Source organism: Dipodomys merriami, unplaced genomic scaffold (genome assembly GCF_024711535.1).
Source record: "Dipodomys merriami isolate MVZ:Mamm:240054 unplaced genomic scaffold, mDipMer1.0.p SCAF_17, whole genome shotgun sequence".
Classification (NCBI taxonomy): Eukaryota; Metazoa; Chordata; class Mammalia; order Rodentia; family Heteromyidae; genus Dipodomys; species Dipodomys merriami.
The window spans coordinates 11023956-11045909 of record NW_027203048.1 but is presented as its reverse complement, the minus strand read 5'-3'; the positions used below and the strand labels follow the sequence as shown (position 1 = coordinate 11045909).

At 47.0% G+C, this 21954-nt stretch overlaps 1 protein-coding gene and 1 long non-coding RNA gene across 2 annotated transcripts in view; one reads left to right on the top strand and one right to left on the bottom strand.

Annotated features, from left to right (window-relative positions):
* The window catches only part of LOC138829160 (uncharacterized), a 47681-nt gene extending 35802 nt beyond the window's left edge, over nucleotides 1-11879 (top strand). The window contains exons 2-4 of the long non-coding RNA XR_011372497.1: nucleotides 1847-2064; nucleotides 4210-4301; nucleotides 11096-11879. This is a non-coding gene — a long non-coding RNA (uncharacterized lncRNA). The remainder of the gene's footprint in view (nucleotides 1-1846; nucleotides 2065-4209; nucleotides 4302-11095) is intronic.
* Nucleotides 1-21586, bottom strand: part of Plb1 (phospholipase B1) — an 89545-nt gene extending 67959 nt beyond the window's left edge. Inside the window, exons 1-7 of the mRNA XM_070025290.1 lie at nucleotides 21544-21586; nucleotides 16706-16777; nucleotides 15395-15469; nucleotides 12152-12215; nucleotides 4224-4282; nucleotides 1684-1757; nucleotides 368-411 (exon numbers count right to left, since the gene is read on the bottom strand). Of these exons, the coding sequence (XP_069881391.1) occupies nucleotides 368-411; nucleotides 1684-1757; nucleotides 4224-4282; nucleotides 12152-12215; nucleotides 15395-15469; nucleotides 16706-16777; nucleotides 21544-21546 (391 nt within the window). The 5' untranslated portion in view covers nucleotides 21547-21586. The remainder of the gene's footprint in view (nucleotides 1-367; nucleotides 412-1683; nucleotides 1758-4223; nucleotides 4283-12151; nucleotides 12216-15394; nucleotides 15470-16705; nucleotides 16778-21543) is intronic.
* Between the last annotated feature and the right edge of the window lie 368 nt (nucleotides 21587-21954).

The following is a 21954-nucleotide window of genomic DNA, read 5'->3' as shown; positions in this document are numbered from 1 at the left end:
AACCCAGAAAAGCAGAAGTGGGGTCCCACCCTCCCTATCTTCTTTGTTATGACGCACACTAAGATTTGGTCTTAGCTCTCTCTCATCATCTTTTTGTTTCCTTTCTTATACAAAGACAATTTCTCTTCACGAACAACAACAAAATCTGAGCTCCAAGGCTTCAATCCTGCTGCCCGAGTGGGAATCAGGACAGCAGCTTCCGGGAAGCAGCGCCCTCTACCGCACACTGCGGGCTCCTGCAGCAGTCCGGGCGGTCAGCCGCCAAGGGGAGCTGCAGGCGCGCTCCGCTTCCAGCTGCAAGCATGCAGTGCGCAGGCGCACCCTGTCACCGGAAGGGGTGTAAAGCATGCCCGCGGCGCGTACTCACTGGCCAGGGTGGTCACCGTGCTGATGTTCTGGTCTCCTCCGCAACTGTTCGTGGAATCAAGGGAGAAAATGAAGGTTTACAATGCCAACTTCAAATGCTACCAGGGCCGACAGACAGCCCGGAGCCCCGCCCTTTCCTCAGCATTTTGGAAAGAAAAGCAAACAGAAATAAAACCCATTCCTTCCCCTACCCAGAGCAAAACACTAGGCCAGGGATTAATGCCTGTCAGGGCTGTCCACGACCTTCCCTTCCCCTCTCCCTCCCTCCCTCCTTCCCTCCTTTAGACCTTCCCTCTGTCCCTCCCTCCCCCTTCCCTCCCCCCTTCCCTCCCCCTTCCCTCCCTCCCTCCCTCCCTCCCTCCCTCCCTCCCTCCCTCCCTCCCTTCCTTCCTCCCTTCCTTCCTCCCTTCCTTCCTCCCTTCCTTCCTTCCTTCCTTCCTTCCTTCCTTCCTTCCTTCCTTCCTTCCTTCCTTCCTTCCTTCCTTCCTCTTTTTCTTTTCTGTTTTCTTTTCTAACACAGAGCTCTGACATCTGGGCAGGGGGAAGTAAGCTCATCCCTGACACCCTGACTGCCAAAGCCCAAGTGGCCAGTTTCACCCACTTAACTGCTACAGCTGAACTCACCATTTCTAGTGTAAAAACACAGGAGTTTTGTTTGTTTAGTTTAGCCTAGTCTTTCTCTCCCTCTTGGCTTGGAAAAGTCATCTTTCAAAGGGAGTAGACACCTCACAGGCCAATGCTAAAATTCCAAGGTGATCAAAGCCAGTGGGTTTGCAGGCATGGATACACACAGCATTCCAGACTTGACTGGGTTCTCTGCTCTTCTGTATCCCTTCTCTCTGTGCCTAGCATGCCTGAAACATCTAAGAGGTGCCTGGAATGTTTGGGGTTTAACTGCACAGCAACAGGAGGTTTAGGATGTAGGGATTCTATGCTGAAGTTAAAGCTGGTATGGGATGGAGACTCTGGATTCCAGCCTGAAGAAACACCAAATGTCAACACACTCAGAGTCCCTCACTAGGGCTGTAGTTAGATCCCAGGCACAGCAGGAATCAGACTGTACCAGGCAACCCACTGAGAGGGAGAAATGAAAGACCCAGAAGCATTTCCAACCCAAACACTTGCATCGTGTCTCCCCCAAACTCCTGTCCAGATTGTACCCCATTTGAGGGAATGTCATGGTTTAAGAAGCTGATACTTTCCTTACATGGAACCTGGGAATTTGTCATGGAAAAGAACTACATGGCTCATCTTCTGCTTGAGGTGTTCTGTAGAAAGCTCTCAGGGGGCTCCAGGCCTGGCTGTGCCCTCACTCACCTCCAGGACAGGCCTCGGTACTGAGTCAAGACGTCCAGGATGGCCCCGACTCTGGACCCGGCCCCATTGCCTGCCTGGGAGGGAAAATCAAGGGTGGGTGTTCCTGTTTTTCCTAGACCGCCATGTTTGCTTGCTTGCCAGAAGTTCTATACTTTTATTCTAGGCAGGACCATCTGGACACACTCTGGAATCCAAAGTCTATGTAGCACCACATCCAGATGTGTAGTCTGCCATCCAAGATGGCTCCGAGATGCCTTTACCACGATGGAGGCAAGCTCTCAGTGGAGAAACCTAGCACCATCCACAGAGGAGAAACCTAGCAGCATCCACAGCTCCAGCTCCTCCCGAGAACCCTGCCTGGACCCCGGTGGACAGAAAACAGTGAGCAAAGTGCTTTGGAAATGAGACTGTAACATGTCTTTTTCCAAAGGACATATTTTTGGGGCCCTGTATTTCTCAGTTTTTAAAAGTTTTAAAAATACATCATAAAAATACACATAACAATTATTTTATATCATTATGTCTCACTTATATACAGTTAAAAGGAGCCTCATAATCCTACCACTTGGTTGGAGGAAAAGCAGAGTCGTGTGTGTGTGTGTGTGTGTGTGTGTGTGTGTGTGTGTGTGTGTGTGTGTGTGTGTGTGTGTGTGTGTGAGACAGCACTAGGGCTTGAACTCAGGTCCTGGATGTTATCCCTTAGCTTTCAAGGTTGGTATTCTATTTTTTGAGCAACAGCTGCACTTTCAGCTTTTTGGTTGCTAATTGGAGATAAAGAGTTTTATTGGACTTCTTTGCCTGGACTAGCTTTGAACCTTGATCCTTAGACCTCAGCCTCCTGAGTAGCTAGGATTATGGATGTGAGCCATCAGCACCTGGCAAAAATAGGGTCTTAAAAACACTGTGTGGACATCTTCCATAGTTATGTCCATATAGTTCTGGGTTGAACCATTCCAAAGAGTTTGCTGAAGATGGGCCTCAAGGCAGCTGGGGTGAAGGCTGATCTCCACAAGTGGCTCCCCAGGGAATGATTTCCCAATTTCCTGGTACCTAATTCCTTGGCTGCCTGCCAGGTGTGTCACACTCAAAGTGTTGTGTGATTTCCTGTGGCTTCTTGTCCTGAGAGCATCTCCCAGGAGATCATAGGGGAGAAAAAGTGATTTTAGCCCTGCTGGGCAGGAAGCAAGTAGGGTGCATCAAGTCAAGGAGCAGCCTGAAGAAGGATCCAAGTATTAGGCTATGGAGGTGTGGAGCTGTGGCTCAAGTGGTAGAGCGCTAGTTTTGAGCACAAAAGCTCAGGGACAGCACTTAGGCCCAGAGTTCAAGCCCCAGAACAGGACACACACACACACACACACACACACACACACACACACACACACACACACACACACACACACACACACACACACACACACACACACACACACACACACACACACACACACACACACACACACACACACACACACACACACACACACACACACACACACACCCCAAATTGAAGGGCCCGTGAGGTGAGGGGCTTCTGAGGGCTTCTGGAAGAAGAGGATCTTCTTCATGAGGGACAGGATCTAGGACTTAGGGTCAGGATCTCTGGATCCCAGGCCTGGTTCCAACACTTACAAGCTGGATGGTCATGGGCACCCACTGCACCTTCTTGAAGGAGACTGGGACCTCACCGTGTGGTCCAGCCCACAGCGAGGATCCAGCTGGAGACCCTCTGGTCCAGGGGACAGCAGGCCCACTCCCTCAGGAGTGAATTCTGTGTGAGCCGTGTGTCTGGGAATGTCTAGGTCCCCACTCGCAGCCACTCAAAGGACCTGACTGTGTTTTTCATGATCACCCTTCATGAGGTCTGAGGTGCCACCTGGAATGGCTGCAGAGTAGGCTTGATCGTCCTCCACCTCTTCCAGGACTCTTTTCTTACCCCTACCTCCTTGCTCCCATTAGCACCTGCTCCTCTCTCATCTCCTCTTTGGCTCCCTTCTTGGTATCTTCTCTTAGCTTTCCTACATTCACAAAGCAAAGCATCGGTCTTTGGAGATGCAACCTAGCCTAAGGTGGACCCTTAGGCTGGGTGCATGGGTGAGCCATTTCTGTCACCCATGCTACTTCAGAGCCCTCCCTACTCCTGTTCTCACCTTCAGTTCACTATAGGAAGAGGAAAGCTCAGGTTAGGATGTAGGTGGCACTGGTGGCTCACACCTGTAATCCTAGCTATTCAGGAGGCTGGGGATTGTAGTTCAAAGCCAGCCTGGACATACAAAGCTGAGACTCTTATTTCCAGTTAACCACCAAAAAGCCAGAAGTGGAACTATGGCTCACAAGGTAGAGCACCAACTTTGAACAAGAAAGCCAAGTGAGAGCACTGAGTTCAAGTCCCAGTAAAAGGGCAAAGAGTACTGGGTTGCAGGGGAGGGCCTGGAGATCAAGACCCAACATGGGAGCCAGACCTCTGGGCATTTCTCCTCCATCTTCTGACATTCACCAGAGTTTTCTCCTCTTCCCCCTTTCTTCTAGGCTGAGTAACTTACTGTGAGGGAGTCGCCCAGGGCTCCGATGACCTTGATGTCAGCTGGCTTCAACCTGTGAACTGAGAATGCAGAGTTGGGGTGAGTGGAAAGTGGGCCGTTCTGGTTCTACCTCCCCTAAATCCAATGACCATCTTCAAGGAAAATGGAGACAAAGCCTGTATTCCCGGCAATACACCTTGGAACAAAAGATAGAGTGCACAGGGCTCAGCAACATCAGCCGTGGAACCTGGCTGCCACCTCCCCTCTGGGCACTGGGGCAGAGGGTTTGAGAGCTGAGATGGACTCTTGGCTAGCATTCATGGGTAACACTGGACGCCATCAGGTGAGAAGTGACAAGCCCTTGCGAAGTAATTTGGGGTGCAGGGGAGGAATTGTGGAAGACATAGAGCCAATGCTGGATACATTCTAGGATTTGATGACGCTTGGGATAAAGTGTTACATCATTCTACAAAAGAGCAGTTTCTCTGAAGTGACAAAGGGAAATAACTGCTTTTCTAACTACTAACATTCTTAATGGAGGAGAGAGGCACAGAACATAAAATTCACTATTGTAAGGTTAACAGTTGAGTGACATTTGCTGTACAATCATCACCACCCGCTGCTCCCACATGAAGAGACCCTGAACCCATGAAATAGTCATTCTCCACCTCCTCTTCCACCAGACCTCAAACCAGCAAACTACTGTCTGTCCCCATGGACTTACCTCGTCTATAGATTATATCATCCCACACAATAGCTCTATATTATTTTCAAGCACTAGGGCTTGCCCTCAGGGCCTCAAACTTGCTCAGCTTGCTTGTTCAGCTAGTTTGCTTAAGGCTAGTGCTGTACTACTTAAACCATATCTCCAACCTTGCTTTTCACTAGCTATTTCGGAGATGGAATCTCAGACTTTTCTGCCCAGACTGGCTTCAAACTGTGATCCTCCAGTCTCAATCTCCATACAGACATGAACCAGCCAGGTGCTGGAGGCTCACACCTATAATCCTAGTTACCCCAGGAGGCTGAGATCTGAGGATCACAGTTCAAAGCCAATGCAGGCACAGAAAAGTCCCTGTGAGACTCTTATTTCCAGTCAAGCACTCAAAAACCAGAAGTAATGCTGTGGCTCAGGTGGTAGAACACTAGCTTTGAACACATTCAAATAGATCGACACCTCCTGTAGCTCTGTCCCTCCCACAATGTTGATTAGGCGAAGGATGCTTTTCATGTTCTCTGGGCACTGTGTAGTCCCTGGAATGCCCAGGCTGCCTGGTGTTCAACATGTTGGTGGCATGAGTCAATAGCTGCTTGGCTAGGCACTGGTGGTTCATGTTTTTTTCTTTTGTTTCCTCCTCCTCCTCCTCCTCCTCCTCCTCCTCCTCCTCCTCCTCCTCCTCCTCCTCCTCCTCCTCCTCCTCCTCCTCCTCCATCTTCTTCTGTCTATCAGTTGTGAACTCAAAACCAGGGCACTGTCCATTAGCTTTATCACTCAAAACTGGTGGTGCTGTACCACTTGAGCCACAGCCCTATTCCCAAGCTTTTAGCTGGTTAATTAGAGATAAAAGCCTCAAGGATTTTCCTGCCTAGGCTGGTTCAAACTACAATCTTCAGATCTCAGCCTCCTGAGAAGCTAGGATGACAGGTGTGAGCCACCAGCAGTTGGTGTATTGTTTTTTGCTCATTTGTTTTTGTTTTGTTTGAAGTCCATTTCTATATTCCTAATGAAAAGACCAGAGCATTTTCTCTTGTGTCTCTTAGCTCATGTAACTGTGGCTGCCATTGCAAAACCTGATGGTGGGGTTGTAGCTCTGCTTCTTAGATTCTAGAGCCACTGTCTTCCTTCCCTCCTCCTTCCTCACCAAGCATTGAACCCTTGCATACACACAGACAGACGCACACTTCCACATGATTATAGCCTGCTTGGGCCTTCCCAGCTTTCCATAGCTACACTATGTGGTTAGAAGAACAATATCAAATCACAAAGCCAGCTGCACACATTAGCACACGCCTACAGGGCTAAGCACGAAAACTTTAAAAATGACCTCTTCTTGAAGAAAATCAGGCGATGGGTAAAAAAGGCAACAAAATGGAAAATAAGACCCCCCCACCGCTCCCCTCAACTCCAGAGTGGTTTATTTTAGCTCCTAGTGATGGCAGTGCATCACTGTATTCTTCTTGCCATGATTGAGTGGATTCTCTGAATGCTGGCTACCATGCAAAGGTTAGAGTGTATGAGATGGGTAAAATGTGAGAGACATGGGTGGGGGGCAGATTTACTTCCATAGCTTTGTTATTATAGGTTGCAAAAAGGCAGCAAAAATGGCACATTCATATCTCTTAAATGTCCTATATATTGAAGGGGAACACAAGCACACACAAATCTCTCTCTCTCTTTTTCTCTCTTTCTGTGTAGACAGACAGGTGGGGTCTGGAGGAGGAATTATTTAGCTGGCCCTTCTAGACCATCCTCAGCAAAAAAGAAGCCTGGGTGGGAGGTGTTGGTTTATCTGGAATTTTAATTTGAAGATAGAGCCCAATGCATTTCACTGGTTTCATATCCGATCGACCTTGGTTTGAGGTTTATTAATGCCATCATCTCTGACAATGCACATCCTAGAAATACAGCAAAGCACTTTGGCAGTGGCTTGACTTGGAAAAAGAACTATGTAGAGATAAGATTAAATTTATGTGGGCAGATCAGCCAAACATTATCTAGTACAAACTGTCCACTAGCTTGAAAGAAGTTGATAAAGATATCATTAACTCTTCAAGATTTCTGCACTGGGGACCTCTTATCTGAGGCCATCACAGAGAGTGAGCAAACTGCATAGGAATTAAGGGGTGGGGACATGTCCCCTCTCCACAAAAAGCTGTGCCAGGAGAAATGCGTGGCTCTCTGGTGTCTTGTGCTTTGCAGCCCATTTACTGTAACCCTGCAGGCTATCATCTAAAATGCCAGCACCCTCCTGCTTGTCAGTGAAGGTTGTCCTGCCCATTTGCTTCCCAACTTTAAGGACTTAGATATATGTGCACCTTGCTCAGAGTAAGAGAGTAAGAAATGTGTTAATTTCACAAAGAGATCATATAGGTCTGAAATGACATGCATGCCATTTGTTCTGAACTGACCACAACATATTATATCCATGCACTGAAATGCCACACTGTACTCCATAAAAACACATCTATTAAGGGTCAACTACAAATCCATGCCAATTTAAAAAGTGCTAGCTTGAGTGAAAGCTTTGGGTACTCTGACAGAATTTTATAGCTTTCCAAGTTTTAAGTGGCAAAAACTATGGGACAGGGAGCCACTTAGACAATCGGGGTCTTGGTGATCAACTTGAACTTGCTCAGTAAACTGTTGGCACCTAGGAGCCGTGGATTATCATTCCTTGTGGATGGCAGACTAGACCAAGTCACAAACCCCATGGACAGATGGGGAACATAGAAACAACTTCAGGACCTGATCCACAGAATGTTACACTGCTGGTTCACAATGAACTGAAACCATTGATGGATGTCCAGTTGGTACAGTCACATCAGGATTTTCTTCTCTATAAACTCCTGGAGATCTCAGTGTAGCTCAGTGAGTCAGATGAAAGATACTAGAGACTTAGAATCAATAGCACAAAATCAGTGAATGACTTAAAGACTCAATCAGTGATGGTAGCACAGAAGTAGCACAGTACCTTTGTGGATTGTTCTTTGTGCATGGAATTAACAGCTTCACGGCCCCATAGATCAGTGGGTGATGTTTTGTCACCAATGAGCTCTGAAATGCAATGAGAATGGGGCACCCAGGCTGCCAGGGATCATAGTTGGGGTGACAGGCAGTGTTCTAGTCTCAAATATCATGTTTGCAGTCAGGCATAGTAGTGTAGTGCACACTTGTATTCCCCAGTGCTCAGGAGGCTGAGGCAGAAGGGCTCCAAATTTAAGGTCAGCATGGGTTACATAGTGAGTGCAAAGTCATTGAGGGATGCCTACTGAGACCTTGCCCAAAAGAAAAGAAGGAAGGGAGGGAGGGAGGGAGGAAAAAGGAAGGGAGGAAAGGAAGGAAGGAAGGAAGGCTTTTGAAATGGTACTTTTGGCAATGTTTAGAACCATGTATCTGTGCAATGAGAGAAATATTAGCAAAGGGGATTGCAGGAGAGGTCTTGAAATAATTCTGGCCAGGCGTTGGTGGCTCACGCCTGTAATCCTAGCTACTCAGGAGGCTGAGATCTGAGGATCGCGGTTCAAAGCTAACCCGGGCAGGAGAGACCGTGAGACTCCTATCTCCAATAAACCACCAGAAAACCAGAAGTGGTGCTGTAGCTCAAGTGGTAGAGCGCTCGCCTTGAGCTAAAGAGCTGAGGGACAGCGCCCAGGCCCAGAGTTCAAGCCCCATGACCGACCAAAAAAAAAAAAAAAAAAGAAAGAAAAGAAATAATTCTGAAGGCACAATAGCTATCTTATAGTCACTGAAAAATCATTTTAATAAAATATACTTTGGTCTAGTTCACTTTTAAGATCATTAAGATCAATGCTGAATATTTATTTGATGAATTAGAAATACTCAGTAATTCAGAGTCCTTCAACATAGCAGGGGCTCCTACTATATGCAGAAGCACTGGAAGTATAAAGACAGGATGAACAAGCTGGGTGTTGGCGGCTCATACCTGTGATCCTAGCTACTCAGGAGGCTGAGATCTGAGTATCATGACTCAGAAAAGTCATTGAGATGCCAATTAATCTCCAATTAATTATCATAAACCTGGACTAGCGGTATGGTTCAAGTGCTAGAGCACCAGCTAAGAGTGAGAGTATAAGACCCCAAGTTCAAGCCCAAAGTTAAGATGAGTAGCTCTTTTTTTTTTTTTTTTTTTTTTTTTGGTCCTGTCCTGGGGCCTGAACTCTGGGCCTGGGCGCTGTCCCTCAGCTCTTCAGCTCAAGGCTAGCACTCTACCACTTGAACCACAGCACCACTTCTGGTTTTTTCTGCTTATGTGGTGCTGAGGAATTGAACCCAGGGCCTCATGCATGCAAAGCAAGTGCTCTACTACTGAGCCACCTTCCCAGCTCCAGATGAGTAGCTCTTATGAAATATATATTAGATGACTTTGGCAATAACAAACATGATCTCTAGAAGAAGGAAAGAACTCACTAGAAACACAATAATCACCAAGGATGACAATATTGTGGTCCCTGTTCTGTTTGCTTTTGTTTTGTTTTCGCTCTGAAGTTAGAATGTTCAGTCACAGACCAACAGCACAACACAATGTGATTCTCATAATTGTCCAGTTTACTGTTGCTTTTTTTCTAAAGACACTTTGCAGGAGTCTCACAGCACAGCATTATGCTCACATGTGTACACTCCCAAGTTGGAGAGAGCCAGGGTTTTGGTCTTGTGCCAATTCAAGTAGCTTGTGGAGGCCAAAGCCTATCTATCTTCTATCTGTTTACTCAAACAGCTCCTATCACTAATGCATCTCAGATTTGAAGGTCTTGCGATTTCTCGGTTATAGTTTCAAGCACTAATAAATGCAATAATCTTTGGGTCAGGGAGTAAAGAAGAGATTCACATTTTATCTGGCCTTTAGATATTTGAGATAGATTGGTTGTCATAGCAGAAACATAATCTCTATAGACTGCAAGATGCTTTGCAAGTCATCCTTTCGGAGTGATAAGATTAGAGAGGAGTGTGTATGATTTCACTGCAAAAAATATGGCTATTAAAACATTCACTATCTCTACTTAGATAGGCATGTATCTACATTACATATATCTGTATCTACATCATTAAGGATTTTTTTTACTACCAGAAAGCCTACATATAAAATGATCATTTTGGGGGCTGGGAAGGTGGCTCAGTGGTAGAGTGCTTGCCTTGCATGCCTGAGGCCCTGGGTTCGATTCCTCAGCACCACATAAGCAAAAAGAAAAAAGCTGGAAGTGGTGCTATGGCTCAAGTGGTAGAGCTCTAGGCTTGAGCTGAAGAGCTGAGGGACAGCGCCCAGGCCCAGAGTTCAGGCCCCACAACCAGACCCCCCAAAAAATAAAATAAAATGATCATTTACTTTTGCAATTAAGTCCAGTTAGTTGCTGAGCATGGTGGTACATGTCTGTAATCCCAGCACTCAGGAGGATGAAGGCAGAGTCAAGGCCAATCTGGGTAATACAGTAGATTCAAGTCTAGCCTGTGCTATAGAGTGAGACACCAAGTCACAAAGCAATAAACAACACAGTAAGAGCTAGTAAACGGTCCAAGGAGTTGTTACCAAACCTTGGTACAAATTAAATACTTGTGTGTATAGGATCTGTGTTACTTCTGGGTTTGGAAGTGGTTTATCCTCCAAAAAAGTTGAGTGCTGAAGGTTTAGTCCTCCATGAGCTGCTGGGGAGGTGGTAGAAGAGATGGGACCTACTGCTAGGTAACTGGGTCCTTGGGATGAGTACTGGTTTTTCAATATGAGTTGCTCCTCAGGAGATGGGGATGGTACCCCTTATGCACATAGCAAATTCCCTTCCATTTTTCCAATATGTTAAAACCTAGCCAAGAGAAATCTTTAGCCAGACAGAACACCTGATACCCGATACCTCACATTTAGCCTCCCAAACTAAGAGTTAATATGCCTCTTTTCTTCATGAGTACTCAGCAGCAGGTATTTTGTTATAGCAACAGAAAACAAACTAAATACAATGGTCTATTCCATTAGTGCAGCTTAGAACAAGAGTCAGTTCTACACGAGGGTTTTGGTGAGAAGATTTCCAACCTACTTGCTAGTCATAAGGCTTGATCTGAGTGTTCAAAGCTAAGCTGTGTTTAAATGGGAAACTAAATCACAGCATTTATGCTGTATTCATAGCACAAGACCATTGACTACAAAGGCTTTTTTTTTCTTCTACAGATTCCTTATACATACTATACCATCTCCATGGCTATGTTATCTTTTCAATAATCTCAAGGCCAAGGAATTCATCAACTGGAACATAAACTCTCGAACAGCAAACAGGAGGTATGCACAACTTTTTAATAAGTGAACAGATAACTGAACACATGTAGTACCCTCTAGGACTAAGCCTGGAGACCCACAGACTGAAACTTTAAGGCTCAAGTCATCCTGGTCACAAAAATGACCCTCCTGTGATGCTCTACATACACAGTTCAGGCTGCTTTACCCGAAAGAACGGCAGCTGCTCTTTGGAAAGGCTGCTAATGGCTTTTTCACACAAGGCCTAGTGCTCTATCACTGAGCCACAGCTCCACTTCCAGCTTTTTGTTGGCTAATTGGAGATAAGAATCTCACAGACTTTCCTGCCTAGGCTGGCTCTGAACCACAACCCTCCAATCTCAGCCTCCTGAGCAAATATAAGATTACAGGTATGAGCCATAGAGCCATGGTCTACTTTTGCTTTTTGTTTGTGTTCTTTGACTTGTTTTGGAGAGTAAAGTCTACTTCAAGATAGAAACAATGATGTCAACACATTCAACTACCACTGGGCTCTGCAGAGGATGACCATGAGGTCAATGCTCAATAAATGCTTTCTGATAATGATGTTATCACTATTTTAGTTAAAGAATAATTGAACACAGAAATGAAGGGTCAAAGGGTAAACAAATGCAGCAATGGTACTCACTAGATACTATGTTGCAAATGAACTATATAACTTGTGGGTGGGGATGGGAGAGAAAAACTGGGAGAGAATGAGGGAAGGGGTGATACTGTCCAAAAGAAATCTACCCATTACCTAACTCGTAACTGTAACCCCTCTGTATGTTGCCTTTATAATAACAATAAAAAATAAAGAATAATCAGACACAAGCATGACCTCATAAATACACCTAGAGAACAACAACCATGTCTTTGGAAGCCCCTATCCCCTGCCAGGAGTATCTCAGATTCTTGCCACCTTAAGGTTGCTCTGACTTATGAGTTAGAAAGTTCCTGAGGCAAACTGTGTACCTGAAGTGGGGATCATGTCGGAGGGGTCCTTGTCAGGACATCTGATTTCTGTCCCTTCTCTCACCTGAAATGAGAAAATACAGAGAGATAAGAAATGATTGGAAAATAGGTTGGGAAGTGGGCCTCTAGTTTGGAAAAGATCACTTAAGATTGAAGTTAAGCCAAGCTCATGCCTATAATCCTAACTACTCAGGAAGCTGAGTTCTGAGATCAGGATTCAAACCAGCCTGGGCTGATAAATCTAAAGACTTCGATTAGCTGCCAAAAAGCTCAAAGTAGAGTTGTGGCTCAAGTGGTAAAGTGCCAGCTCTGAGTGAAGAGGCTAAAGGACGGCATCCTGGTCCTGAGTTCAAGCCCCAGTAGTGGCGCACATGTGTGCACACACACACACACACACACACACACACACACACACATATTAAAGATAAAATTTAGTGTCAAGATCAATCCCTCTCCTTCAGCTTTACATCCCATTGTCTAAACTAAATTGATTCCAAATCTTTCACCTTCTCTCCAGTTCCTTCTCCTTGGGCTGACTTCAGCCTTCCCTAGCATCATGTCTTTGGTCCCATGGGCTACCTCTCCAGATCCAGCCTCATAGGGCTCTCAATGGAATGCAAGGATGGCTTGTTCCTGCCCAGGTTCTCAGTAAAGCCAGCAACTGCTGCCTGACTTATTATTGTGTCCCCAGAGCCTGGGGTCAGGGGGTGCCTGGTCCAATGGATGATCAGCACTCTTTGCTGGTTGTACAAATTAGTGGTTCCCTGGATTAACTCCACTATGAAGCCTGTTGACCCTCACAAGGCCTAAGAGGCCTTCTGATATTTGAAACTATTAGGCATTGACCAGTGTCTCAGTGCTGTCCCCTAACCCCCTGCCTTCACCCAAATGGTCACTCATGCTCTCTCTTTCTATCTCCGCCCTTCTCCTTCCTCACCTTTACTCTCAATGCTCAGCCTTAGTTTTCATTTGAGGCTGAGGTCACTGGTGCCCTAATGATACTTAGAATGGATTTCTAAGTCCATTTTCTTCCTCTATGTTCCTAGAATACCCCATGGAAATATTAACTATACTTCTGATCATCTTGTGTTAATTGTTGGTTGCCATATATGTTTCTTTACCAGATTGAGTTCCTTGGGATAAACATTTATTTTAATTTTTAGATCCCACATCTGGAATTCAATTCATTAATTCAACTAAGTTGTTGGAGCTGGGCATAGTGACATTCACCTATGATCCCAGACTTGGTAAGGTGAGGCAGAAGGATGGTGAGTTTGAAGCCAGTCTAGGCTACATGGCAAGTTCCCAGCTAGCCTGAGCTAAACATCAAAACTTTTCTCACACTGATAAACAATAACAATAAAGATAGTCCCTGCCCCACTGAGCCTGCATTCTAGAAATACATTTAATAAGTGTGTTCTGGAGGGATGGGTTTCTGCCTCTTATCAGATCACATCAGTAACAACAATTTTATAGAACTTGAGGTTTCCCAGAAGACCTCTTTTCTTCTCTTCTCTTCTCTTCTCTTCTCTTCTCTCCTCTCCTCTCCTCTCCTCTCCTCCCTTCCCTTCTCTTTTCCTCCCCTCTCCTCTTCTTCCCCTTCCCTCTCTTCTTTCTTCTTTCTTCATTCTTCCATTCTTTCTCTCCTTCCTTCTTTCTCTCCTTCCTTCCTTCCTTCCTTCCTTCCTTCCTTCCTTCCTTCCTTCCTTCCTTCCTTCCTTCCTTCCTTCCTTTCCTTTCCTTTCTTCCCTTCCCTTCCCTTTCTGAGTAGTACTGGGATTTAAACTCCTGACCTCATGATTTTAGAGTGTCTGTTTAGCAACAGACACCCTACTATGTGAGCCACACCCCTAGGCCTTTGTGTTTACTTATATTTTTTTAATGGAGTCTCTTATTTTTGCCCAGGTGGCCTGGACTGTGCATCTCTGGATTTCAATTTCCATAGTAGCTGGAATTACAGTCATGCCCAGCATAACTGCTTTATATTTAACTAATTGACTTTAATTTCATAACTAGGTAATAGGACTATTATTCTACTATTGTCCTCTCCAAGATTTATTTTAAATGAAAGCATGAAGAAGTTAAGTACTTACACACACACACACACACACACACACACACACACACACACACACACACACACACACACACACACACATACACACACACACACACACACACACACACACACACACACACACACACACACACACACGCAGAGCCAGTAAGAATCTGGATTTAAATGTTGGTGGCTCAAGTCTGTAATCCTAGCTACTCAGGAAGTTAAAATCCAGAAAATTACCCAAAGTGAGCTTGGGCAGAAAAGTGCAATAGACTCTAGCCCCCTGATAACCAGCAAAAATCAGCATGGCTCAAGTGGTAGAGCACCTGCCTAACAAGTACAAGGCTCTAGTACCGCCCCCCCCAAAGAATCTGGATTGAAACCCTGAGCCAGTTGTAGCTCATTGTGCCACCCTGCCTGCTAGATATCCCCCAGCCCTGCCCCAGCCCTGCCACTGTGACATTTTGTCAGAAGGTGTGGGACAAGTTGATCAGTGCAGACTCTTTCACAGGGTGGAGGCCTGGGTTACTGTCTCACCCTCTACCACTTGGGGTCTTCCTGTTCCATACAGTAGGGAGATGAGGGTTAGGACTATCAAAATGCCCCAGTTCCTAGAGAACAGAATCATCAACCTTCAGGTGGAAGTGGTTTTTATCTAATCACAGCAGGAAGTATCAGAAAGGGAAGGCTGAGATAAACCTAGGGAAGATAGGAGGAGGTGAGGAGGTGACTCTGGCTGTGGGCTGACTGCTTAGGCCTTTCGGTTCCCATTCTGTCTGGTTCCAAACCCTGCCACATTCCTCTGCCTCTTTCACTCCCTCCCCTCCACCCCCCAGACTAGGCTAAGGGCTCCTCAGAGATTTGGAGATGGTGGAAGACATCTTGTCCCGCAGTACAACAGGCTGGGGAAGGGCAGTGCAGTGCCTCCCTCCCACCCTGTTACACCACAGGAGCTGGTTGCTGAGCCAATCTTAAGAAAGGACCAGCATACACTTGACCTTCACCTTTCCCCAGACTCTCCCCACTGAATTTCAGATTCTGGTACAATTGCTGTAGTTCTGCAGTCTTCAGAGTACCCAGAGGCAAATCAAGTTTTATGACAAGAAGAACCAGGTAGAAGGTTCCAGACCCAGCTAGGGGTTCACTGGTGAGTTTGTTCATCACAGAAGACCTTTCCTTACCTCAGACTGTCCATGGGGTTGTAGAAATCTGGACTGGTAGTTGCTGTTCTTGTAAGTGAAGAGATAGGGGTTCTCCTGTAGAGAAAGGTAGCATGCTATATCACCATCCAGAACTTTCGATCCCTTAATAAATGGGACCAGCCATCTGGTCATTTTTTCAGTAGATTGGGAGCATTCACTGCATCCTTTCAGTGTTAACCAAACCATTCTCTGGCCCTTCTCTGAGCTGTCCCTGCAGGAGCTCATGCTTGCTTTGAAATAGCCCATTTTCAAGTCAACATCTCTGGTTCTCCCTACTTTGGAGATTCATGCTACCAGGCCCTCTCCCTTTCCCTCTCCCTCTCCCTTCTCTTTATATACATATACATATACATATACATGTATATATGCATATACATATACATTAACTCATCAGGAAAAAAACCTTAATTTTAAGCATCTGGCATCCAAATCAAAGAAAGATATAAAGTGAATTGTATTTTTCTTATTGTTTAGGAACAACTACAAAATGAATGATTCATCAAGAAAGTAAAACAATTGGGGCTGGGTATAGTGGCTCACACTTATAATCCTAGATACTTGGAGGTGGAGATAGGAAGATCATGGTTTGAGTTTTCTCTGGGAAAATGGTAGCAAGAATAAGATGGGCGTGTTGGTGTATTCCTGTAATCCTAGCTTTGTGGGAAGCAGGAAGAGGAGGATTATGGCCTGTGGCCTGCACTAGAGAAAACTATAAGACCCTATTTGAAAAATAATCAAAAAGGGCTGGGGGAAAACTTGAGTGGTAGAGTGCTTGCCTACTAAAGTAGCATGAGGCTCTGAGTTCAAACTCCAGTACTTCCCCTTCTCAAAAAAAGAAAAGAAAGCCAAAATATTTTGATAAGCATTAAATGATAGAAGGAATCTCATTGGTTTATATTCAGTTGATTTTTCATCTAGTTGACTTTGCTTATATTAGAGACATATATAAGACATAAGCAAAAGTGATTCATCTTTCTACTATGATGCCCTCAGCCCTGCCCCCTTCTCCTTCCCTCCCCCTAGGTAAAGGAAAAGCCTGGAAATTGCATCAAGGACACAGAACCAGGGGTACAAGAAAATGGAGAGGCCCATCAGAGGCCAGGTGGGCTGTGGCTTCGCTCCTGTGACTTGCACAGGTGTGGAGGGACTCCTGGTCTACAGTTATAAACCCCAAGGGCAGCCACACAGGCAGATGAACCATCTAAGCCTGTCAGGAGCTAATGTTAGCTCCTGTCTTAGCACATCAAGGTGGTGTCATCCCTCCCCTTCCTGCAGCCCAGTTCCATTCACCTGAGAGGGACATTTCATGGGCTTCCTCTCTGCTGCATGGAATGGCTCATCCTTGCGTCCTGCTGGCTCCATCTAGAAAAGAAAGTGATCCCTAAATCAGAGAACCTGGCACAGGGGCCAGCCCTCCAAGCCCTTCTGAGAAAGTCTCCAAGTTTGACCCCTGCACCAGCAGCATCAGGGCCACCTGGGAACTCATGAGAAATGCACACTTCCAGTGGGGTCCCACACCCACCCGCTGGATACTCAGGCTGGAGAGAGCATTGCTTGTTCACCCCTAACAGACTGCTGACTGTCGCTGCAGAGGGGCCATCAGTGGGTTCAAGATGTCAAAGGCATTTCTAGTCCCCTCCTCCAGACAGCACAGGAAGAGAAACTAAACACCAGGTTGGACGGAGGGGGAGGGGGGCGGGCGGGTGGCAGCTAGCCATACATACTGATATCCTAGGGCAGGTTGTCCTGGTCTGTGTCTGGTCCAGCTCCTTACTACCCATGTGAGACTACTTGCTGACTACATCTCCCTGAGAGAGCAGAGCAGGTACAGGGAGGAAGAGCAAACCCACCGCCTGTGGATAGAGCCCCTGCCCTGCCCTGGTCTACCTGCTTCCTGTAGCCCCAACCCTCTGGACAGCTCATTCACACAGCTTCACATGGAGCCTATTAGGGGCCCATACCCAGCAAGGACCCGTCTCTAACTGGGTGACAAAGATGCAGGAACACAGAACACAGCTCAGTCCCCACCTTTAACTCAGGCAGCCGTGATCCCTAGTAATTCAGGTACAGACTCTGAAAGAGGTCATGATTTAAACCATCACCATAGCCAGGCCCTGGTAGATCATACCTGTAATCCTATCTATCAGGAGGCTGAGATCTAAGGACCATGGTTTGAAGGCTGTCTGGGCAGGGAAGTCCATGGGACTGACATTTCCAGTTAACCACAACAGAACCAGAAGTGGCTCACTTGGTAGATTACTAGTCTTAAGTGAAAAAGCCAAGGGAGAGTGTCTAGACCCTGAATACTGGCCTCCATGAGCATGAGCACATGCATGTGCGCACACACACACACACACACATGAGCACACACAAACACACATTAAGAACCACAAAGGCTACTTAACAGTATAGACAAATGGTAGACAGGAAAGCAAGAAATCATCAAGTTCTAAACTTAGGCAAGAGCATTATTGAAAAATAATGACAGCCAAGAAATAAGTGGGGGGGGGATTTCTAACTTCTTTGTTACTCTGAAATGCTCATGATGCATATGTAAAAGCCTCAGAAGAAAACAACAGAGGAGGAGAAATCTTGGGCCCTCTTTTGCACGTGCTGTGCTGTGTTTGCTGGGAGGGAGCCTCGTTTTTTTGCTGTCAGCGCTGCTGCTGGGCCCCTTCTAAGAAGCTGACAGAGAGACCAGGACACCCCGAGCTAGGAAGGAACTTTACCCCATCCAGGGCTGCCTCTAACCAAATGGAAGGAGAGTCAGATAAGCAGGTTTAATGATCACATTTGAGAGGGAGTGGTGGACCTGGAGCTCTGGGGTTCACTTTTATTCTGACGGTGGCTGCTCTAGAAATGGAAAGTTCAGCCCAGGGTGTGCAGGGCTGCTCCCAAAGGCAGTGTTCAGTGTGGCTGAGGGAGGGATGGCCAGGTATTGATCTGTCTTGCTTTCCTTTTTCCTTTCTACAATCATCTAAGAAGTTTTATTAGGAATAAGAGTCTCTGGAAAGAATGAATCAAGGGAAGCCTATTTTTCATGTTCTCAAAGAAAGAAAATGTATAGGGTTGCCCACTAAAACTTCTTCTGGGCATCTCATCCCAGAGCCAGGGATAGTGGCCCATGCTTATAGTCCCAGCTATACAGGAGACAGAGATGAGATGGTGCAGATGGAGGCCACGTTAGCCCAAACATCAGCAAGATCTGAGTTTAATTTAAAAAAAAAAAAAAAAAAGCCTTGATGTAGCTACTTTGGAGGCAGAATTGCAGCAGGAGAATGAGGTTGAGATCTGAAGATTGAGGTTCAAAGCTAGCCCAGGAAGGAAAGTCAGCAAGACTTTTATCTCCAATTAACAACCAAAAGTCAGAAGTAGAGCTGTGGCTCAAATAGTAGAGCACTATCCTTAAGCAAAAAAAGCTCAGGGACAGCATGGTGCCCAGGATCTAAGTTCAAGCCCCAGGACTAGAACAAAAAAAATAAAAGTGTTGAGGGTATGGTTCAAGCAGTAGACTGCCTGCCTAGCAAGTAAAAGGCCCTGAGTTCCATCTCAGAACTGTACACATACACAAACACACATAAAAGGCCTAAATGTCTTCCTCCCATTGCTTTAGGCTGCTTACAACTGGCTCGACCAGGGCTGGATGTGCTATGACTTCCCTTCCTAGTCCTTTAGTGCTATGTCTCCTTCACTCTGCCTCTTCATCACCATGAAATCCACTCGCGAGGGTGGGGGCTGACTCTAAGCAGAGTTCTCATGCGTGAGCTCTTCATGAGTCCCTGCGCTGCCCAGTGGCTCTGGTACCTGGCCCTGCTCTAGGTACTGAAGGGGCCTAGGACTCAGGTCCCTCAATACTGCCCCTATTTGGGAGTTCCCGGAATTTACAGGAGGCAACAGAAAAGCCTCAGAGAATACAAAGTGCTTTCAGCTCGGTACAGGGGCACAAGCATCAGTGATGGTGGCGGGTGACAATACAACTAGAAAGGTTCCAGCTGTGTGGAGCTCAGAGCTCACATCTGTGCTGGGCTGTGGCAGGAGGGCAAGTGCTAATGTGGTTTGAGCCCAGGGCACAGCAGACCCCTCTCCCCACAGGTGTGTCCTGGGAGTGGTACTCCGAATGGAGTAGGCATAGGCCCTGGATCACAGCAGTTCTACTGTCCCCTGCTTGTCCCCAGCCTAGGAGAAGAGCTCTCACTGGGGCTACATGTGGTCAATAACAGGCATACCTGACTTTTACCTCACGGTCTTGGGTAAGCCCAACACAGTGGAAGAGAAGTTCCCACCCTCCCTGTGCCCCCAAGGGACCACGGTGAGTGAGGCAAGGGGTGTGAAGGAGTCCAAAGGCTCTTTGCATTGTCCCAGGCCTTCTGAAGCTGGCTGAGGTTGGCAGGTGGAAAAAATGTGATCCACTCAAGAAACAACCAAAGATAGGACTGGAAGCAAAACTAAGTTTCCTGACTCCTTGCCCAGTGCTCTTGGCCCTAACCTGTCCTGTTACCTATTCTGATTACTCATGGACAGATTTAGGCCTGCAGGAGCTCTGGATGAGTTTAAGCAGGGCTGTGGGGGGCTGGCATTTTGCAAGTGAGGAAACAGGAAATGAACCATTTGGGGACTCCTTCCTCCTTTCTTGGTTATAGGAGCCTGGGGGACTTAGGGGGAAAATGTGAATGAACTTCGTGGTTGTTAGACAGGTCTGGATTGAGTGGGGTAACCCCCCCCCCAGGACAACCACCACCACTTCCTTGAAGGCCTTGTGTCAGTCGCTGGGCCCCAGGCCATTGGCCTCCTGTTCCCCTCTGGTTATCTGTAGCTCCTGACCCTTGAGAAAACGGAAAGAGCCTGGACCTGTGGTAGTGCTTGGGGACATCACTCAGCAGCTCTCTCCTGTTTATTATCATAGCTGCCACCAACACCAAAGATGCTTGGTAGTGAGATGAAGGGGAAAAGAGAGAGAAAGGAGGCCAGCCCTTTCCCATCCATCTCTTCTCCAGCTCCTCTTCCACCTGCTATTCAGTTTCATTGGTTCTCCAGCCTTGTGGGCTGTATTTCCTCTCAGACAGGACCAGCCTCCTTCCTGTGCCATTTGTGCAATTTGCTGTCTGCTCCCAAAGGTCCTCCTGCCACACACCCTAAAAGCCACCCAGATCCCATCTTCTAGGCCTCCTCTAACCTCTTTGGCTCCCAGCACAAGGCAGGGTTGAAGGTGCCCTTGGTTGGTTGGAGAAAGGTGATGGAAGAGCAGAGAGGTATGGCTGAACCATGATGATCAGCCTTCTTCCCCTAAAAGAGGGTGATGGAGGGCAGTCCCTACTGGAGGGGGGTCCCTTCTCTGCCCTGTGGGAGACCAGTCACAAGGTGGTTTTCTAGGGGATGAGTCCACCCAAGGCTCTGACCCACTCATCAGCATCCCTGGCCAAGACAAGTGCCTTCTCCAAGGGACAGCCTTAGCCTTGCCTGGGTTTCTGGGCCCGCGCCTGCCCTTCCTACCCTGCCCTCATCCTCCACCAGGAGCCTAAGTGCAGCTGCTTGTGTGCTCAGCATAGGCACACTAAGATAAGAGGCACAAATGTTTCTAATCTGAGCAAAAAAAGAAAAACAAATGTCTATCATTGCAATTCTAAAAACAGAGCCACTTGCATGGGGTGGGGATGGGGGTGGCAAAGAGAGGTCTCTGTCTGCTGCCTTTTATTCACTGATGAATCGTGGGGCCCTGGTGATGCCTATCATGGATCTAACACAGAGGACCTATACATGTTTTAGTCCTTGCTCTGGGCCAAGGGTGAGATGGACCCTGGATGGCAGGGGTGGGGGAGGGAGGCTATAGGCTGGGTGTTGCAGAAGGGAGGCTGTGAGATGGGGTTTTGTCATGCTGGCTCCAGGCACCATCTTGAGCCCTTAAACCTGCATGGTGCTGCCTCAGGGCCAAGAAAGCTGGACAGGGATGGGTGGGTAACCAATGGGGAGGTAGGGCTGGGGCTCTCCCAAGCCTATCGCTGTAGGAATAGGAGTTGAGCTGGGCCTTGTCCCTTCTCATTGCAGTGGGCAGACGGCTAATGTGACGCTGACCGTCCTTCCTCTGTGGTTTATCCCTTAGGCTGGAGCAAGCCCCCGTCCCCACCACTTACCATGTTGTTCCAAAGGCTCAGGGCAAGCACAGCAGGATGGTGGGGCAGTGGCTTCTCCTAGAAGATAAAGAGGTAAGAGGAGTCCATGTTTGTCCCAAGGAGGTGACAGCTCCTATACTTTGTTTCATCCCCTGGCTTGGAGCTGGGGGGTCCTGATCTGTCCAGCTCTGTCCGCACCAATAATGGTGAATTTGTAGGAGTGTTATCTGGGGTCAGGGTTCAGAGGTCAGGGTTGGCGGGAACAGGGCAAATGCCTGGCTGCTCTGTGTCATCATGGGGTCCCTAAAACAAAACTCAAGAACAGGTGGCAGGAAAGCAGTTGGAGTGTGGTCTGTGTAAGACAGTGAAGGAGGGATGGATGCTAACCTTCCCCCTCCTTCTCCTAAAACCAGGACTTCAAGTATTGTGCAA